At 39.9% G+C, this 20,515-nt stretch overlaps 1 protein-coding gene across 3 annotated transcripts in view; it reads left to right on the forward strand.

Moving 5' to 3' along the window:
* The window catches only part of LOC136882337 (uncharacterized), a 292,794-nt gene that overhangs the window by 59,316 nt on the left and 212,963 nt on the right, over positions 1–20,515 (forward strand). For 2 of the 3 annotated variants that reach the window (XM_067154928.2, XM_067154929.2), the window contains exon 3: positions 7,905–8,021. The exons of the other annotated variant lie outside the window; for it this stretch is intronic. In XM_067154928.2, the coding sequence (XP_067011029.2) occupies positions 7,905–8,021 (117 nt within the window). The remainder of the gene's footprint in view (positions 1–7,904; positions 8,022–20,515) is intronic. 3 annotated transcript variants of the gene reach the window in all.

Consider the following 20,515-nt stretch of genomic DNA (forward strand, 5'->3'; position numbering starts at 1 on the left):
ATTACCAGAATCGCTCATACCTCGGTCACTTTCATATTGTCAAAGCCAAGAATAAAACTGAGACAGATCAAAGAAAGTCACAAATTTCTCTAGCCCATACCAGAAGTCATGTGAACTGTAAACACTACATCTCGCCAACATAGGCAACAACTGTGTACTACTTAACCTAATTTCTTGGTAATATTATAATACTTAGGCTCCTAACTCATTTATTTTCTACAGAATATTGAAGGCCTCACTGGGGCCTCATTCTCTTAAACATAATGGATTTATTCAGTTTCTCGTAACTTTATTCTTGTTATTCTTGTTGTTGCATCATCTTATAAGGGTTATGCCATTGTTGGGACAAGATGATGTGTACTGATAAGACACACATTGCGTCCCCCTTATGTGTTTGTCATTAGACGCTTGAGTTGTGTAGACATCACGTCTTTGATTGTGACTTTGTTTACTAGTACCTCATATTATTTTACATTTCTGGGTAATTTAAGGAATGTGATCTCTACTATATTTATTCCGTTTTATTTGTGATAGTGATTTGCACATTTGTTTTATTTTTTCTTGTGTGTTTTCAAATTTCCTCTTTCGCCTTCTGCCATTCATTGTGTTTTGAATTAGTTTGTTGGGATGTTTCACCTTCTCTTTTAGTTGATGTTCTTGATTTCATTTTGAGTGACCTCCTTTGAAGGCAGTAGCAATTTATTATGTGTATTAGCCCTGTGACACTTCCAACGATAAGTGTGAATTGTCATGCTTCGCCAGTCACAAACCGTATTAACCCATGTACTGAAACTGTATTTATCGCCCTACCCTGGGGTGTTCTTTCGGGGTTAGAGGCTTTGGCGGTGTAATTGAACGGGCATTAGTATAATTACCACCAACTACGATATTTTAGTATGTAACAATGCGCCATAAACGGCAAGTTCGTTTAGCGTGGATGTAGAGTTTTCACTGGCATAGCAATGGGTTGGCTGTAATTGTTTAGGCCTAATTGACGCATATATGTAAAATCAGGGCGAATCAATGAGGTAGAATAACATGGAGAGGCGGAAGCGCTGCCTGGGTGCCGGACGTCCGCCATGTTTCCTGTGGTCACACAAGCAAGGGGGCATGGACCTCGAACGACGAAAAGTGTAGATAATACGCATTTTATAATCACTGGGGGATAATTAAAGACCGTTGCCGAAAGCTTAAAGCATTAAAAAGTCATAGTCTGCGAATACCGTCACTTCATCATATTGCGGCATGAGGCCATCACGATCAGTTGATTGTAGGTTCGTTCGAAATCATCGCCCAGAGACATACGAATAGGCCTCGAAATCGGAACAAGAGCGTTACCCTGCTTGGCTGCTGTGGTTAACCGTAAATTACAATAAAAACCGTGGAGTTAAACTTTTATGACAGAAAGTCTTAAAATGATAGGGACCTACAATATGTTACATCATTCTGATAATATTTTTAAAAGTATTGCAACCCCATGAGTACCGTCTTTCTTTCTTAATCTGTTTACCCTCCAGGGTTGATTTTTTCCACGGACTCAGAGAGGGTTCCTACCTCTACCGCCTCAAGGGCAGTGTCCTGGAGCGTGAGACTTTGGGTCGGGAGATACAAATGGGGAAGAGGACCAGTGCCTCGCCCAGGCGGCCTCGCCTGCTATGCTGAACAAGGGCCTTGTGGGAGGGATGGGAAGATTGGAAGGGATAGACAAGGAAGAGGGAAAGAAGCGGCCGTGGCCTTAAGTTAGGTACCATCCCGGCATTTGCCTGGAGGAGAAGTGGGAAAACATGAAAAACCAATTCGAGGATGGCTGAGGTGGGAGTCGAACCCACCTCTACTCAGTTGACCTCCCGAGGCTGTGTGTACCCCGTTCCAGCCCTCGTAACCCTTTTCAAATTTCGTGGCAGAGCCGGGAATCGAACCCGGGCTTTCTGGGGTGGCAGCTGCTCACGCTAACCACTACGCAATAGAGGTGGCCCATAAGTACTGTACCCATAAGTAAGTAGTGTAGCTTAGATTTAAATACCAATGCAACTGGTATCTACAATAAAAGCTGCATAAATTTCACAAATAGCAGTAAAATACTGTATTTACCATACTTGGGATACGTTTGACCGAAATAGGTGGTTACGTTTCCTTGGTGGTGGGAGCTCCATTGTCTTTGTTTGTAAATGTGAATGAAAATTAAATAGGGTCAGAAAGGCATTTGCCAGTAATCGCCGTTGGTCATTTGTTTCATACATGTACTTATCTTCGAAAGGTACAGAGCGTAAGTGACTGTATTGAGTGGGATACCATTTATGTCTTTTCGTCCTCACAATGTATTGTTCCCTTAATTCCTTGTTCTTTAAAGAAAATCTGAAACATAATTCGACAAATAATTACCGTTGCTATCCGTAATTTTGCTGTCTAAACAATAAAATGGGTTTAATTACAAACAGAAGTTACAAAAATGAATCTCGGCTATCATTCAGTAATACTTACTTAAAATACGATATATCCTTGCTTTTATTACTCCGATTAGTACAACCGTGCGCTGAGTATACGGGTGGCATTCTTGAAAGCGAGAATCTATCTTTACACTACTGAAAAATTACGGAAACTTAGGAAATTAAATTGGCTTGCACTATCTCCCTGTCACCTCAACATATTATGTTCTCGCGCCAATTCGCTTTGTTTTGACAACCGTTAACATGGCTGCCCCTTATCAACTTGCTTCCGCAGGGAGCGCTGATGTCAGGCATACAGCCCTTCTATGTTATTATAGCTCGTTGGGGCGAATAGAAACGCATAGTATGACGACTTCTGCTGGTTGATATGTTCCTACACTACGCAGCGCTGGTGTAGGTAGATAGTGATTAGCTGTCTCCGAACATGTGATTCTAAATTAGATCTGATGTGACTTAATTCGGAATTTATCGTTTAAATAAATGATTTTAAACCGTGTGTTCATTAATGTGATGTTTCAGGACTGTGCATTCTGCTTCTGACTGATGATTGTGTTTATGTGCGGTCTGTTTTTCGTTCAAATTAAGATATAGTGTTCTTTGTTTTGAAAGTAATATGTGAAAAATACGTAGGAAATGTTTTACGTTTGGTAATTATTTAATGATATTACTTCTTAAATTGGTTCATCAGTATCTTAACGAATATCTCAAACGTGTATGTGTTTGTTGAGCTAAGAGATCTTTCATGAATTCACCACAAAATCAAACTCAGTTGCAAATATCAACTATAATCTTAAAAGGACATGTTCAACTGTTTATGTACACGCTACGTCATATAAACATATTAAAACTCTGCAGGTACCCACATGATTGTCACGTACAGGTATGTCATACACATTTAATTCCTACATAACTACTTAATTTGTATGTTAACATGCTTACCAGCACTCCATCCTATCAGTCAGTTCGACATATTTTGCGTATGTTTTGCGGTCGTACTAGCTTGTGTATCTTTCCTTACTTATTTTATTCGGAAATAAAATTGGCATTATATGTAATGGAAAATTCAGTTTGGTACCAAGTCCTGAACATGTTCAGTACAGCACCCAAGTCCATGAGAAACAGTAATTGGAGATAAACTATCCATGCATTCTTGAAATAATTCTAGCCATAATACTTCTTGTACACCAAGAGTTCTCACAACAACTTCATCTACATGAGCAAACATAAATAATAATTCATTCGATGGGTGAATGACATAGTTGGATGAGTTACTATTTTCTTATAGACTTTTTAGGACTGGAAACGGACTGCCTTTTGCCTGTTCTGTATTGCTTTTCAGAGAACCAATACATGCTGTACAGTTTGTCACTTTGCTTGAATGTTTAACAATGTTCCCACAGAAGTGATTAATAACATACCTTTTTAACTGATGATATAGATGAAAGAAGGTCTTTGTCCATCTTGTTCATGCTGTAAATTTTTTCTGAGCTGTACTTAAGATTTTGGCATTCTCTTTGACAACAGCTTTTGCCATGGTTCAAATCTGATTGGAAAATGAAGTTAAGGGTGCTCTCACTTAAAGGCAGATCTTGATGTGGGATAGCCTTCGACCACTTTGAGAACAGAGTGGGATCTTTTCGGATAAAAAATGCCGTTTTTCATTCGAGTGTTTATCGTAACCCGACTTGCAACCCGGAACATAGCAAGTTATAAGCATATGCACATGAGGTGGTAAATTGAAGCATATGCCAATGCTTAATCTTTTTCACTTTTCAGTTCACGAAAAGTTAACACCAGATATTTTGCGCATACAAAACGAGAGAATGTACAAAACTACCCAAAAAGACTACCAATTGTTTACACCCTTCCACATTAAGCCGACAAAAAGCGCGCGTACTTGGACTTTTTATCGACAGCAGCGCTACAGGTGGCGGAGAACATGTGATTCAGAGGTAGTCGTCCTGCTAAAATCTTCACTGAACGACGTGGTGTAATTTCTAATGCTTTTATTCCGTGACTCCGCCTCGTGATCGTCATCTGTTTTAGTGCATTGGTAGGTGCGCCTCTCTGGGGACATGTACGTAGGTGGATCCAAAGGTTAGTTGCACTAACTCGCCGCAGCAGCGCGCTGTGTGTCGCAAACGTGGGCATAGCGGAGAAAGGGACAGACACTGTCCACACGTCTGTTAGTCAGGTTGCTGTGGTGTCTCGTCTAGTGTTGTGTGAATAGCGACCAAATGCAATGGCGCGCCAACTGGACGTTCACTCCAAATATGAGGTGCGTGCGACAATCCGATTCCTATGGCCAAAAGGAAGAACTGCACGGACATTCATCGTGAAATTAGTGCTGTGTATGGGGAGCGGGCAATTTCCCGGCAAGGTATCGTAAAGTGGTTTCAGCAATTCGAAGCGGGACGCACGGATATCACGGACAACCATCGCAAAGGCAGGCCCGCAACGCCCAGGACCCGTGCAAAGGTCAACATTGGGCAGAACCGGCGCATTAAACTGAGAGAAATCGCGACGCAGCTGAGCATGTCGTATGGCAGTGTGTTCGCCATTGTTCACGAGGACCTTGGATATCGTAAGCTGTGTCAAAGATGGGTCCCACGTCTTCTCACCGATGAGCACAAGGGACAACGTTTCCAATTCCTCCCTGGCATGTTTGCAACGCTATGTCGCAGACGGCAACGGGTTTCTGCGGCGAATCGTCACAGGCGACGAAAGGTGGGTCCACCACTTCACCCCCGAAACGAAGCGAACATCAATGGAATTGGCGCACCCCTCATCACCACAATGAAAGAAGGCCAAGGTTCAACCTTTAGCCGGTAAGGTTATGGCGACAGTGTTCTTTGACATGGAGGGTTTGCTGCACATGGAATTCATGCCGAAAGGAACGACGATCAACGCGGCGTCGTATTGTCAAACGTTGCACCGGTTGCGTAAAGCGATTAGAGAGAAGGGCCAGTGTGATTTTGTTGCACGATAACGCAACACCTCACAAGGCCCGCCAAACGAGAGAATGCTGCAGCGTTCCAATGGGTGGTCTGGCAACATCCACCCTACAGTCCCGACCTAGCGCCATGTGACTTTCATCTGTTCGGTAAGCTCAAAACGGAGCTCGGTGGTCGACGTTTCCAGACCGATGAGGAGGTGAAGGCCGCTGTCTCCGAGTGGTTGCAGAACGCTGGAGGAAATTTCTCTTGAAAACTATGTGGAAAAGCGACGTTACAGTGTATGTCGTTATAGTCGTGTTGGTGTTGTATAGGTGGTGTAATAAAGGGCCATAAATGGGAAGTGCAACTTATTTTCTGATCTGCCCTCGTAGTTGGCATCGGGTCAATATCCAGAATGGCAGCGAATGGAACATCGCTCTGTCTAGCCATAATGGCTAAACAAAATGACTACTTACCGCCCTAGTTACGGGGCTGAAGAGGCTTTGGAGCCTTATATATTTTTTAGGTTTTGATTGATTTGGTTTTTTTCTTCAATTAGGGTGATTATCACCGTGGGATTTGGATTGTTTTAATTAACTGAGTTGTGCTACTATTTAAAATGGGTGCCTGTAAGGATTATTAAAGGACCCTTTCGTCGGTAGATTTCCAAAATCTTATACTTCGTTGAATGTATCTCGTCTTCGCACTCGGAGTACATACAAATTAAAAATATTTAATTACATTATTGGCTATGCAGCGCAAACGTGATGTGCCGTGAGCTTCATTGGTCGAAATAATATTTGAAGAAATGTTAATATGTTTCCACCGAAATTCTCGAGTGGTCTGCTGTACACGTGTTTAAAACTTTAAAACAAAAACTAAACTTGTGGTCACCGCAATTAGTTGATGTTGCCTGGCATTAGACTGTTCTGAGTGTCTAATAGCATATTATTATCATTATTCATATTTAATTTTGAGATACTCTATTATGTACTACGTCTTGGTAATATTATTAAACTTAGGTTCCTTTAGTAGCTAACTCATTTTTTTTCTACAGAATATTGAAGATGCTACTATCCTTTTGAGGCCTCATTCTCATTAACGTAATGGATTTATTCGGTTTCTCGTATCTTTATTCTTGTTACTCATTGTTGTTTTATCATCTTATAACGGTTATGCCATTGTTGGGACAAGATGATATGTAGTGATAAGGTAAGACGTGCGCTGCGTCATCTTTATGAGTTTGTCATTGTCTTCCGGGAAGGGTGTGGATTAGACGCTTGAGTTGTGTAGACGTCAAGTCTTTGATGTTTGTAACTGTGTTTACTAATACCTCATACTACATTACATTTTCGGGGTAATTTAACTAATGTGGTTCCTACCATATTTCTTCTGTTTTATTTGTGATGATAATTTGCACTTTGTGTGTTTGTGTGTGTGTGTGTGTGTGTGTGTGTGTGTGTGTGCCGTGTTTAGCCATGTTGCGGACTTTTAAATGTTCAAGTTTCCTCTTTCACCTTCTGCCATTCATGGGGTTATGAATTAGTTTCTTGGGATGTTTCACCTTCCCTTTTGGATAATTTTCTTGATTTAAGTTTGAGTGAACTCTTTAAAAGGGAGATGTAATTTATTATGAGTTTCAATTTTCTATTAGAAAATTTAGTATACTAAAAGGTGTACCCCGTTCTTTCTTATCGTAATTATTGAGAGCTCTCGACAGGTATGGTCAAATGAGCATCGATTTAAATGGTTGGTTTCAAAGAACTAAATGTATTAAGTCATTAAGTACCATAATTTAAACTTTTGTAGTTGGTACTCAAGATGCAAGTTTTACCGTAATTCTACCGGTTCTTTTTATGCACAAGTTGTTCTTTTTAAAAAATGAAATCTTTCGTGGATTTTAAAATATTTTGAAATTGCAAATAACTATTATGCTACATTTTTTATAAAATTCTGAAGGTATTAACTATTATTTTGGAAGATAACTTCCTCTAATATGATTCAGTGTGTGAATTAATTTCTTATAGCCCGTTTATTAATTTAAGTAGATTTATTTCTCTTGTTTTCTTATTTACTGAAATTTTTCATGAGTGTTACTATTTTTTTAATTCTTCATTCATTAAATTTCTCTGTGGTTTAAATTATGTATGGTGTTTCATGGTATTTCTCACGAACTGTTCAATTCTTTCGCCCACGATCCACCCTCTGTTGACATCCTTTGACCTTGGTTTACCCAGATTCCATACCTTCCCAGTCCTGTGACTTGTGTTTTGGTCGAGGCCCCCCTAAGTCGTTGACGTGATTTCGCGACGGGATGGCCTCTAGTCTCTCTTGTGGTAGTGCTGGCAATCGAAACTGTGTTTTTGCGGTGTTGTGCCGTCAGTTGTTTTCGTTGTCCTTGTGTTCGATTGTCGGTACGTCACACAAATAGAAAGTTGCTCAATGTTTCTCTGGGTTAACTGACTTGCCTATTTAGATGTCTAGTGCTCTGTTCAACTCACTGTGTTGCTCGCCTTTACAGGTAATCGAGTCAACATCTGTAATGGGATTGTGTGCCCGCCCAACACGGGCTGCCACGTGGTTTCCTCCAGCTACAATGCATTTCACATCTCGAGGGACAGATGCGTTGATTTTAATGGTAAGCTGTCATCGTCGTTTTCTTTGCAGTCAGAATTAAAAATCTGATTTGAAAACTGTGAACGGCCGTGTCAAAGATAAATGACATTACATTATTTTGGTGGATGTTAGGTTGTATACTATTCGCGAAACTTTTAGTGACACTTCCGCTCCTCAGCGCTGAATCGGTAGACCTCGGTTATCTTCGAGAAATGGATTGGCAACGTATGGCACCAAAAGTTAATCAGCTGAGCATCGCCGTAAGACACCTGGCGGTACAATCAAAAAACTTCGAATACTATTGTTATTTTTACAATAAAGCGAAGAAATATATAGTTCATTCCATGTTAAAAAAATCGTATTGCACTCATGACAACAGGGTTGCCATATCAAACAGTTCTGCTCAATAACAACATCACGGGAGAATGGCGGCACATAAATTTGTGAAATTCAGTATTTAAGTTTAAAAAGCGGAAGAAACTAAGCTAAAAATTAGTTTTAAGAACTAAAGGGTAGCCTATGGGAGTTTACAGAGGCAATTTTTGCTTTGTACGGAATCAGAGGTTAACTACATAAATAAACCTCAGCATCGAAGTGCAAGGGAAATTGGGGGAGAAAGTAGAAAAATAATATTTTTATGGGCTCGAGGAGCGAAGGATTAATTGAATTGCATTTAGTAAATTTCCTCAAGCAACGCGGGGTACTATTGTGCTATCGTATCGCTCACAAAAACAATAGTAAAAAATACATGCGTTTTGAAAAAACTAGTAAACTTAACAAACCCCAAAACCAGCACAAATAAAACGGCAAATGTTTTTATCAGTACAAGTTATGCCGTGACGTATCGCTGCACACCACAGTACTAAAACCTTCAGTAATCTTGAATAATAGAACACACACAAATTCTATGCAATATACAACCAACAACACAAGACAAGTACGCACTGATGTAAAGCCTAAAAACACGCACGCAACAAATAAATACTCTAGACGACTTCACTGCAGAAGTGAGCTTCCGGTGGTTGACAGAGTGAGGGACTACACGAGGCTTGAACCAGAGCAACACGGAAGGACGAAAATTAAGGAAGGCTTCCTCCCTACGAATATATTTATGAAAAAGAAAATTGTATGTACTTATTTGAATAACGTCACGGGCAAAAATATTTCATCTTTTTTTATCTGTCTTTCATAATATATTACAAGGTACAGTATAATATTCCTTAATCACAAGAAATTATGTGTTCACTCCTTGTACGTCCATAAGAGCAGTACTGTTTACTTAACGTGGAATGAGCTATGACAAGCGTCTCGGTATAACAGTACGATAATACGACAAGTGTGTGACTTTTATTCCCACAATTCTCTCGCATTGGTGATAGTGAAGAGAAGACTAGTTTGTTTTCGTTGATCAGCTGATGAGGCATCAATGAGCTAATCAGGCGTACTTTTGCTATCTACACTATATAACTTAAAATAGAAGATCAAAATAATATTTAAAACTCGAATACGATTTCAGGTTAAAACCGAGCCAGTGTTTATCAAATATTCCCAAGTGAACTTATTGGCCACAATTCAAACAACAAATTTCCCCTCCATTTACGCGAAAACAATTGCTAATCAACTGTCATACCGGGTATTTACTACAAATCAGATCAGATGGCAGTACTTTCGCAGAAGACAAGAGGCCAGCAACGGCCATGCATTCTGATTGGCCAGGTCGTATTACCGTAGTGAAAAACGAACTTCCGAAACATGAGGAAAATCTAGGTACATCACATGAACACCTTGGGTACTCTACACACAGAGAGGGCAGAGAAATAATAGCAGACGTAGAAGACTGCTGTGATACAGAAAATAAACAGTTGCTCTTCCCTCCGTATGTCCATTGAACGGTCTGGCGCATATATGGGAAAATCTGTTTCCACAATTAAAAGTATTAAAATATTTCCTGCCTCTCTAAGCACTCTTAGTAAAAAGAGCTAGGCCACTCTATTTCATAATGATTGATATTATTGGATAATAAAGAAAAGTGTCACGACGAGACGTGATATGCAGAGGGGTCCAGTCAGGGGGGCAGTCAGTATTAATGGAACAGAATGACATACCGTCACAATTCTAGCACGGGGAAAGGTTTTTTGTGTGTTCAAAGTGACCCCCATTAGCAGCCAAACAACGTGGCTGCCGCTGAACTGCTCTCGGTGTTGGCGGTGTGATAGCCGCACAGGACGCCTCGATGGTTTCTCGTAGCTCGTTCAGTGCAGCTATCGATAAACTTCACTTTTACGGTCACTCACAGGTGGAAGTCAAGAGGTGTAAGGTCTGGAGACCGTGGTGGGCACTCAGCAGCTCCTCTTCGACCTATCCATCGTCCAGGTCGATTTTCTTCCAAGTACGCTGTGACACCTAATGTGGTAGTGAGGCGGAGCGCCATCTTGTTGTACGTAAAATCTTTCATTTCCAAACACCTCTCGGATAGAAGGTAAAATCGATGTTTGCAGCATATGAGGGCACACCTTACCAGTTACTGTACCTTCAAATAAGAATGGGCCAATCAAATCACGCGATGACAGACCACAGCACGCATTAACATCGGCTAGATTAACATGTTTGTCCAAGTGAACGTGAGGAGTTTCAGGAGCCCGGTACGCGCAGTTGTGGCGGTTTACAGTAGCGTCCAGTTTGAATTGCACCTCCTCAGACCAGATAACCATCTTCGCAAACCGTTCATACTCGCGAAGCATGCCTTCAAACCACTCGCAATATTACATCCTTCGATTGTGTCGTCCTCGTTCATAGCATGCAGCGATCTTGGAATGTACACTTTCCAATTTGCAGCCTTCAGAATTCGTCGTACGGTTAATCAGCTTACCCTGCTTTCACGTGCCCCCGGATTCACAGATTTTTGTGGTGACCTAGTAAAATGTTACAGCACAGCAGCGCTGGAAGCTGGACTTGTTGATGTTTTTGTTCGGCCAGACGTTTCCTTATGTTCATCCTGAGCAGTACTGTCGGATTCAAATTTATCCCGAATACGATAAATTGTTGTACGTGTTGGTGGCCGAGTTCCGTACACATTACGCCATCGCCGTTGTAGTTATCTATTTATTTATTTATTTATTTATTTATTTATTTATTTATTTATTTATTTATTTATTTATTTCAATGAGTCTATACAGAGTTTTCCTCCATTATTAGACCCTGTGCTATATGTATTAAACAGATCAAAACCAGGATACAATTATGAATACTAACACAAACTACTACTAAAAAAAAAACCCAACTATTTTATATAAAACGTGAGAAAATGTAAGTAACCTGTAAACAGGAGGTTACGTAACTAAAAGGCGAAAACAAACATACAGCGATCGGCAACCACAGCAACTTGGCAAATTATCTAAAGTAGAAGAAATTGTTGCCGGCCCCGTGGTGTAGGGGTAGCGTACCTGCCTGTTACCCGGAGTCCCCGGGTTCGATTCCCGGCCAGGTCACGGATTTTTACCTGGACCTGAGGGCTGATTCGAGGTCCACTCAGCCTACGTGATTAGAATTGAGGAGCTATCTGTCGGTGAGATAGCAGCCCGGTCTAGAAAGCCAAGAATAACGGCCGAGAGGATTCGTCGTGCTGACCACACGACACCTCGTAATCTGCAGGCCTTCGGACTGAGCAGCGGTCGCTTGGTAGGCCAAGGCCCTTCAAGGGCTGTAGTGCCATGGGGTTTGGTTTTGGTTTGTTAGATGAAATTGTTACGAAACCTGTAACCATTAGGTTACGTAACAAAAGTGGGGAAAAGCAACCTGGTGTTGACCCACTTCTTGACCGAGTCAGCTTGTCTGTGCCACTACAAGCTGACCCTATCAAAATGTTACAAACCGCTGAGCATTGCCGTTGTACCTCCACCATGTGTTCGTACCTCTAGTACCACTGTACCACTTCAATACAGCCTTGTGTTGCTCAAGCGACAGTCTTATCATCTGCTGGAAAACGCACGCCAAGAATGTCACGCCATTAGAATGGACTACACTACCACGCAAGAACTGCAACGATATGTCATGTTGTTCCAAAGATATCAACTATCTTTACTGAACCCCTCTCTATGTGTGTGTGTGACGCAATAATGGGCTTTAGATAATAAAGGCAAGACCACTGCCTTCGTGATGTCCAGGCCGTACTGTAACGAGCGCGGGAAAGCAATCAGCTGATCGTTAGGGGGAAGTTTAGCACTTGAGTTAGTAGAGTTAAACATAGATTTTCGCAGTTTTATTGAAATTTTTAGCGATGGCCGCATGTTCACTCAGATATATGTGAGAATGAGTCGTCATCGACTGCATTATTAAGTGAAAAGTCGTTAATTAGTGAAGAAAACTTAGTGTGAGCGTGTATTTTGTGTGAAGCTATAGGTTAAGAAGATCGTTCTTCAGTGTTTTAATTTTGTAGGTTATTTGTGTAAAGTTATATTTATAGTGTAAAATAAATTGAGTTCTTGCATTCTGTGTTTTATTATTAACCACGAATTGTATATACTTGAATTAAGATGATCAGTTAGGGAAATCACCATGCCTAAGAGTTGCTGTGTGCCTGGCTGAAATCCAATTATAAACAAGGAGAGTACACTCCGGTATTTGTGTTTCCTTGTGATGAAAAACGAGTTAAGTTATGGAAGAAGGCTATTCCCAGGGAGAATTTAATAGTTAATCACAACACAGTTGTGTGTATCAAGCACTTTCCTGAAAATCACATCCTGAGAGAAATAAAGTGTCCCGTCCAGATGGTGAGTTAAATTTTTTTATTATGTCATAAACGTGGGTAACATTAGGTAGGCCCTATATTTTAATGTAATCAGACCTACGGCTTATCTGAATTCGGTGTATTTGAAAATGCAGGTCTTATTTATGAGTATCACCGACCTCGATAGCTGCAGTCGCTTAAGTGCGGCCAGTATCCAGTATTCGGGAGACAGTGGGTTCGAACCCCAACTGTCGGCAGCCCAGAAGATGGTTTTCCGTGGTTTCCAATTTTCACGCCAGGCAAATGCTGGGGCTGTACCTTAATTAAGGCCAAGGCCGCTTGCTATTCCTAGACCTTTCCTGTCCCATCGTCGCCGTAAGACCTATCTGTGTCGGTGCGACGAAAAGCAAATAGCATAAATAATAATAATAATAATAATAATAATAATAATAATAATAATAATAATTTATGAGTATCAAACAGCAGTGTGATTTATGTAAATCTTATCTTCTGACAGATTCAGATCTTATTTATGAACTAGCGAATGTACCCGTGCTTCGCTACGGTATTCTACATTGTATTCGAATATCGAAGTAAATAGTGAACATGCAGTAAATAAGATTGTTTTAAAACTGCATGTCTTTTAGCGTTATCCGAGAAAGAGCATGGGGAGTTCCCCGTACGTTGTTTCCAATGTAAAGTGTTTGTTATGGATTTGTGATATAACGGCAGGCTCACTTGCCTACTGCCATTCACAATCGAGTTGGGAAGTTACATTATAATAGCAGGCCCCATTGCCTACTACGCGGACAGAATCGCTTTGGGGAGTTTTCGTTAAAATGGCAGCCCCCCTTTCCTACTTCCAGACAGATTACAGTTGAGGAGTTTTTATTATAATGGCAGGCAATTACCCTACTATCACTCGAAATTGAGTTGTGCAGTTATCATTATAATGCCAGGCCCATTTTCCTACTTCCAGCCAGCTTACTGCCAGTCACACCAAGTTGGTGAGTTTCCATCAAAATAGCAGGCCACTATGCCTAATGCCAGTCACATTTTAGATGAGGACATTTCTTTATAATGGCGGGCACCCTTGCCTACTGCCAAACACAATCGGGTAGGGGAGTTTTAGACAAAACTACATGCTCACTTGCCTTCTGCAAGTCAAATCGAGAAGTGAACTATTCATTACAATTGTAGGCCTTCCTTACTAATGACAGTTACACAGGAGTTGGAGAAGGAACCCTTTCATACTGCCAGTCAAAGTCGGTGTGGGGAGTACTGATTACAATAGCAGACCCACCCTTTCTCAATCGCTACAAATCGACATCAGTGAATATATATAGATCGACATACGAAAGTATATGCGTGTTTACAATACTGAAGACCTTCATTTACAGATTAACTGCTACTAAACGTACGTCATATCGACAAAGGATTATACCAAAAGACACGCCGGATTTAGTGGCCTAAATGACTGGTCCTATGATATGTCATCTATTCTTGGGTCAGATTGAGTTAGAAAGGTGGAACAGGGTAACGTTCTTGTAAGATTATCTCACATTACATTACTTTTCGGATAATTATGTGACAGCTACATACATAGCATTTGGCTCACATATGGCTACTGGGTGGGCCAATTTTCGTGAAGAGTTTGATGATTCTGTATTTCATATAAGTAATCGAAAGTATGAATTATGCATGTGAAAATTCCAAATTGACTTAACATCGATTAATAGAGAAAAATCAAACGTAAAAGGGATACAGATACGGCAAAAAGTCATAAGACCAAGGTTGTAGATCATTCCAAATTGAACGGAGATTGTGCAATCTGTTATGTGATAGGAATTTCCGAAGGTCTGCACCATAATTAAAATTGCCTGCATATTTCGATATTCTTCGGGGATAAAAAGTGAAAAATTTAATGATCTTGGATGTTTTCCGTTCGTTACAGGCTAAAACGTATAATTTTGTGAAATTTCAATTATCTTCTTTTCCTTCTGGCAGATTATGCCGCAATCTGGATTTTGGGCGAGGCGGGTAAAAATTAGGACTTTCAGGAAACTAAACCAAAAATTATGCAGATGGTCATTATTACCCCTTAAACGGAAAGCTGTACGTAAATTTCGCCAGAATAGTCAGTGTAGAGGCACATAGTCGTTACGATTTGATTTATATAGATAAGGAATCTGCTCCATGTAAAACACCTTTTGGGCTATATCCGCTGGACTTAACCTGCAAAACTGACCATTCAAGATATCTCCCTTATTAATCCTCCTGACGAAAAAATGCACATGAAAAAAAGGTTTAGAGGTGGAATTCCATCACGTTTCGTCGATTTCCAGTCAGGTTGGTCTTGTTCTGTATATATTGTGGAAGAGTAAAATCACCATTTCGGTTCCCTGTAAACCGCCAGTCCATTCCGGAACATGAAATGTTATTTACATTTAAAACCTACCTTTGGACAGGTGGATGCTAAATATAAATTTTGGTTCGAATGTCTTCAGTAGTTTTCAAGTTGTAAGGAATACGCTTTACACGCACCCGCTCGTGAGTTAAGTCCGATGGGACGTGTACAGAAAAACGGTCCTTTAATGATGTCTCCCTTATTAGTCCTCGTATCGAAATGATGCACATGAGAAAAAAGGTTTAGAAACTAATTTCTACCAAGGCAGGTAGATTTAAATTAACGTTGGTTGTGTATATTTTGTGGAAGTGCAAAATCACTGTTTAGGTTTCGTATAAACCCCCAGTCAGTTCAGGGATTTAGAAACAATATTTGCCCTAAAACCTATCAAGGACAGGTGTATTCTAAATATGAGTCTTGGTGGAAATACATCCAGTAGTTTGTAGCACTCGCGTACATACGGCGTTATTAAGGAAGAAAATAATACAGTTAAGAAAGTTGAAAGTAATAGAAAATGGATTATAACTGAGGACAGTCGGATAACGACAAATATGTAAATGCCAAGTTAATGTATTGGAAAATCAAATGTCCCTCAATAAATTATGCTAGTGTGAGTTATGGATATAACAAAGCGGTAACAGAGGAGAAATTTAGGTCCAGTGATTCCTAGGTAAACAAATAATAAGAAGATGACTAATGATGTTATTATTTAATCTATTCGAGGGCGGTTATAACATCCAACGATATTCCGCCAATATCCCGCAGATAGGCCGATTGACGCCTCTCTTGCCTTCTACCTAAGGAACAACCACGAATTTAAAAGCATGATGAGGAAAATGGCAATACGTTACTTCCCTGCTGGCATGCAGTCAGAGACGTTGCCATGGTAACCTGTAGGTTCGTTGTCGGTCTGTCGGTAACTCAATGCAGAGCATGATACCAGCGGAAAATTGTAAATTTCTCCGTCATGTGAAGAGTAAGGTAAATTATGAACATAATGAAAGTTGTTTATAATGAAGAGACGTTTCACATACGGTAAACGAAGTTTAGAGAAAATCAATAGGATAAGAGAAAATGGGGGAAAACCATTCTGGCTTTCCTATAAACCCCCGTCTATTCAAGGATTTTAAAATGATATGCATACTGAAACCTTCCCCGGTATGAGTATACTCTAAATATGAAGTTTGGTTGAGATCTATTCAGCCGTTTCGACGTGATGGTGGAAAAAACATTCTGGTTTTCCTATAAACCCCCGTCTGTTCGAAGATTTTAAAATGATATGCATATCAAAACCTTCCCCGCGATGAGTATACTCTAAATATGAAGTTTGGTTGAGATCTCTCCAGCCGTTTCGACGTGATGGTGGAAAAGCCATTCTGGTTTTCCTATAAACCCCCGTGTATTCAAAGATTTTGAAATGATATGCATATCAAAACCTTCCCCGGAATGAGTATATTCTAAATATGAAGTTTGGTTGAGATCTATCCAGCCGTTTCGACGTGATGGTGGAACAGACAAACAGACACGAAACGTAAAAACCACCGATTCGGTCTTGAGTTGACCTAAAACGGATAAATATCTGAAAAATTGGCAAAACAAAAGAAATTACAGACAGCGGACCCCCTACAATTTTATTTATATAGATTACCTCCAGAAGCAAGATATCTGAGTTTCCTAAATCGAGGGGGCTTAAAGTATCCATCAGACATGTGAATAGAACTTGGAATTGAGGTGTACAAAGTATTTTGTGTGTTAGTGTCAGCTGCATATAAGATAGTATTTCTGAATTCAGACGATCCTAAGTGTGTTACAAAATCCTTGGCTTTGGAGTTAATGCAGTTGGCAGATTGCCCAGTCACTTGTGACTGCGGGAAAAAATTGGAAGACCTGGCCGGACAGTGTAGGCCTATATATTTGGGTGAATATATTTTTTAATAACTTTTCCAAAATTCACACCGACTTGTGTATTCAACAAAGTGCTTCAAACAGAGCAGACCTACTCCATACTGGTGTAACGTCCTGTAAGAGGTCCAGAAAAGCTGCAGTGTTCATGCAGTGGAAACAGTGAGGTACAGAAATAATTTATATTTGTTATAAATAGTAATGGTAATTGGCTGCATGTTTTCTGTCAGTGTGTATGATGTGAATGTTCCAGTTGACCAGAAAATGGATAAAATCGCAAGAATATGTCTCAGGCTGTACTCACGCAAACGAACGTATATACGCGAGAAATAGAATTTTACGGGGAAGGATATGCATTGTATGTCAGAATTAACAAATATTTGAGGATAAGTTTGGGTTTTATAAGGTGTTAACAGTTCTTTAAGTAATTTAAACGAGTGTGTTATTCAAGCGGAGTGTATGCGTATCGCCTTCAAGTCCCCCCCTCCCCAAAGCGTGACGTCATCAAAGGTACAGTACGGCCTGGACGGACATTACGAAGGCAGTGGCACTGGCAAGACCAAACACAACACCCCAGACCTTAACCGACGTATCGGAACTGTCCATAATGGCGGCAGCTGGAGTGCTGACATGCGTTTGTCTTGATTTGTGTAAGTCGTGTTGTTACCAAATATTTACGGAAATTTGAATATTATTAATCTACATTTGTATTTATTTATAGTCTTAAGAAGGTTACAGAACCTCTTTCAGTGCCGTAAGAAGCTGTTTGTTCTCAAAGAGCTTATTTATCCCATCAATATCTGTGGTGATTAGGCTAATGTTCCTCGTGTTCTTCCCTGAAAGTATTTTCTTTATTTTTAGTTAATTATGCAATATGTTTATAGTTTAATTTGCTATGTGCCTGGATGTAAGCAAGAGCTTCAGTGTTTCCGTTTCCAAAATACTTTATTGTCTAAAGCCCATTATTGCAAAATTGGGTAAAGAGCATTCGTAAGAGAAACTTCGAACCGAATGATAGGCCTAATAATGTTGTGTGCATTAATCATTTTATCATTTTTGGAATCAAATGTATTGTTAGGGAAGATATTATACACCCATAGAAGGTGGTGATCTAATTCGAGTGCCGCGCAAACTTCTGAAGTTCAAACTAATGATGCTAATCCTAGCATTTGCCCTATCAGCCAACGTACCTTACTACAAATAAAATTAAATCATTCCCGGAAATATCCGGAAAATTATGACCAAATTATGATTTAGAGACTAAATTAATCTTAAACAGTGGAGCAAGAATGATGTAATTAATTTCCAACGTTTTACAATGAAATTCGTAAATTAATGAAATGTTACATTTCGCACAATGTGCATTTAGTTGTTACAGAAACTTGTCAAAGAGTTTTGTCTTTTGTTGCACAGTATGAGATGATATCGGTCACAGTAGGACACTTGCAGTTATCGTCCGGGTCATGGAATTTATCTGTTAAGCATATCCGATGATGGAAACCGTGTACGGCAAATCTTGTCAATATATGACGTAGGTCATATCTGGCTTGTGTCCATTCCCTATATATCAGCGCATCCGTTGAATAAAACTCTGGCCATATCTCTTGTCTCTTCTTATTGAGTTCCTGCAGTACATCCAGGTAGGCTTTGGCAGCTGGTAGAAACAGGTCGAGGCGGAGATCTTCGATGAAAAATTGCTCTCTTGCTAGTACATATGTAAGTCGGGATAATGTGTACTTTGACAGACATAGTGCTCTTTTGAGGAAATTGGCTTTGACGTTTTTCTATGTCTTCGAAATTTTCTTCTTTACATGTGCTCAGATGGTTTCCAGTCCATATGTTATGCTGGGAGCAATTTTTAAGCGAAACAGTGTGTTAGCTGTGGGCAGGGATAGTTGTCCTAGGTTCTTTATGCTATTAATTGCCGTCTTTGCAGCGATGGTTCGCAAATTAAACCCAACCTCAATTCCCGTGAGTGAACATGAGGATTATGTCCTTTTTTTATATAAAATACAATTGCGCGACCAATTCTGGTGAGTTTTAAGGTGACGAGTGCTTTAGATGGTCAAGCGTATCATACAAATGTCGCTTGTACCTACTCAACAATACAAGTGGATTTTGGAGGGTTGAAATTTTATTGGAGAAATTAGTTTGTGTGTTTTACATAATGGGCTATGGTGAAAAGTGGTGTTGCATTGTAGTCTATTTCATGCAAGGTTCTCTGTTGACATCTATACAGTATATCTTATTTGCTGATCGGAGTTTCATATCTGAAATATTTTAATACTCTGTGTCTGGGTCAAACTAACGTTCATACAATAATTTTCCCTTCGTTATTTTCCCCTCTGAAATTACATTTAGACTTACAATACGCGATAACTCTACTTTTGTTGTGTAATTATTCATATTTTGAGTTAGTGAGTTGCATTTCATGATGTTCGACTTTTCGACCCGAAATAAACATGCATAACCTTCCCCTCGACCACTGCCTTCGTGATATACATACCGTACTGTAGAAAGTGCGTCAAGCCATCAGCTGATCAACTGAGGCGAGCTTAGCGAATGTTACTAATTGTACTTCTGAACGTAATTCGTAAGGATTGGGAGTGTTCTCTGGATAATTGTGACTGTTGAAAGACATACATTTATATTTACGTACATTGTATGTTTGTTTCTTAAATTTATCACTTCAAGATTTACGTAATCAGCTGTTATTAATATAATGAGACCTCATAGCTTAGGTTAGGCATGGTCTCTTCACGTGGTGAGTATCATAAATTCAAGGGACGTAATACTTCATTTAAGTGTTATCGTATAACACGTTTGTGTGGATATATAATGTCTTGCAAACTTAAATACAATGTGTGAAAGTTCGCAGTTGCCACAATGCTAAGAACTTGTGCGTACCATGGCGAAATTACAACTATACTGAAACCTTTGGTCCACTCTGAAGGATACCTACCTTCCTTACTTATCAGCAAAATTTCATGAGATCTGTCTCTTGGGTCGTTTCGGGTTCTTCGTCACTTGCTGAGGTAAAAGGTAGGGTTCAGTAATCCTAATCTATCTACTCAAATGAAAGGTCTATTCATAAAATAGTTGTATTTTATTTTGGAAAATTTACTGAAGAAGCTAATAATACGTAATCCATGTATAATTCGGACTCTATCTTGTCCACTTAACACCACAATCATTTTTACACAAAGGGGCCGAACGCTGGTTTGAGCGTTTGACTTAACTGCCTGATGGGCATCCATACTAGAAACCATTGTCTCAATTATTAAATAAAGAAAAGAAAGTCTGGAAATCCTTAAATTTGGGTTCCATGTGAGACTACATGTACCATCATAATGATTCTTGATGGTCCAGCCCTCGTAACACGAACTCTGGACTCTGGGTACAATTAAGGCAGTCCAATCGGTGTGTGCCACACAATGGTTGTACGGCATGGACCCTTAATTGAATCGATGTGACCTGCAAC

This window comes from Anabrus simplex, chromosome 10, assembly GCF_040414725.1.
Source record: "Anabrus simplex isolate iqAnaSimp1 chromosome 10, ASM4041472v1, whole genome shotgun sequence".
Taxonomy (NCBI): domain Eukaryota; kingdom Metazoa; phylum Arthropoda; class Insecta; order Orthoptera; family Tettigoniidae; genus Anabrus; species Anabrus simplex.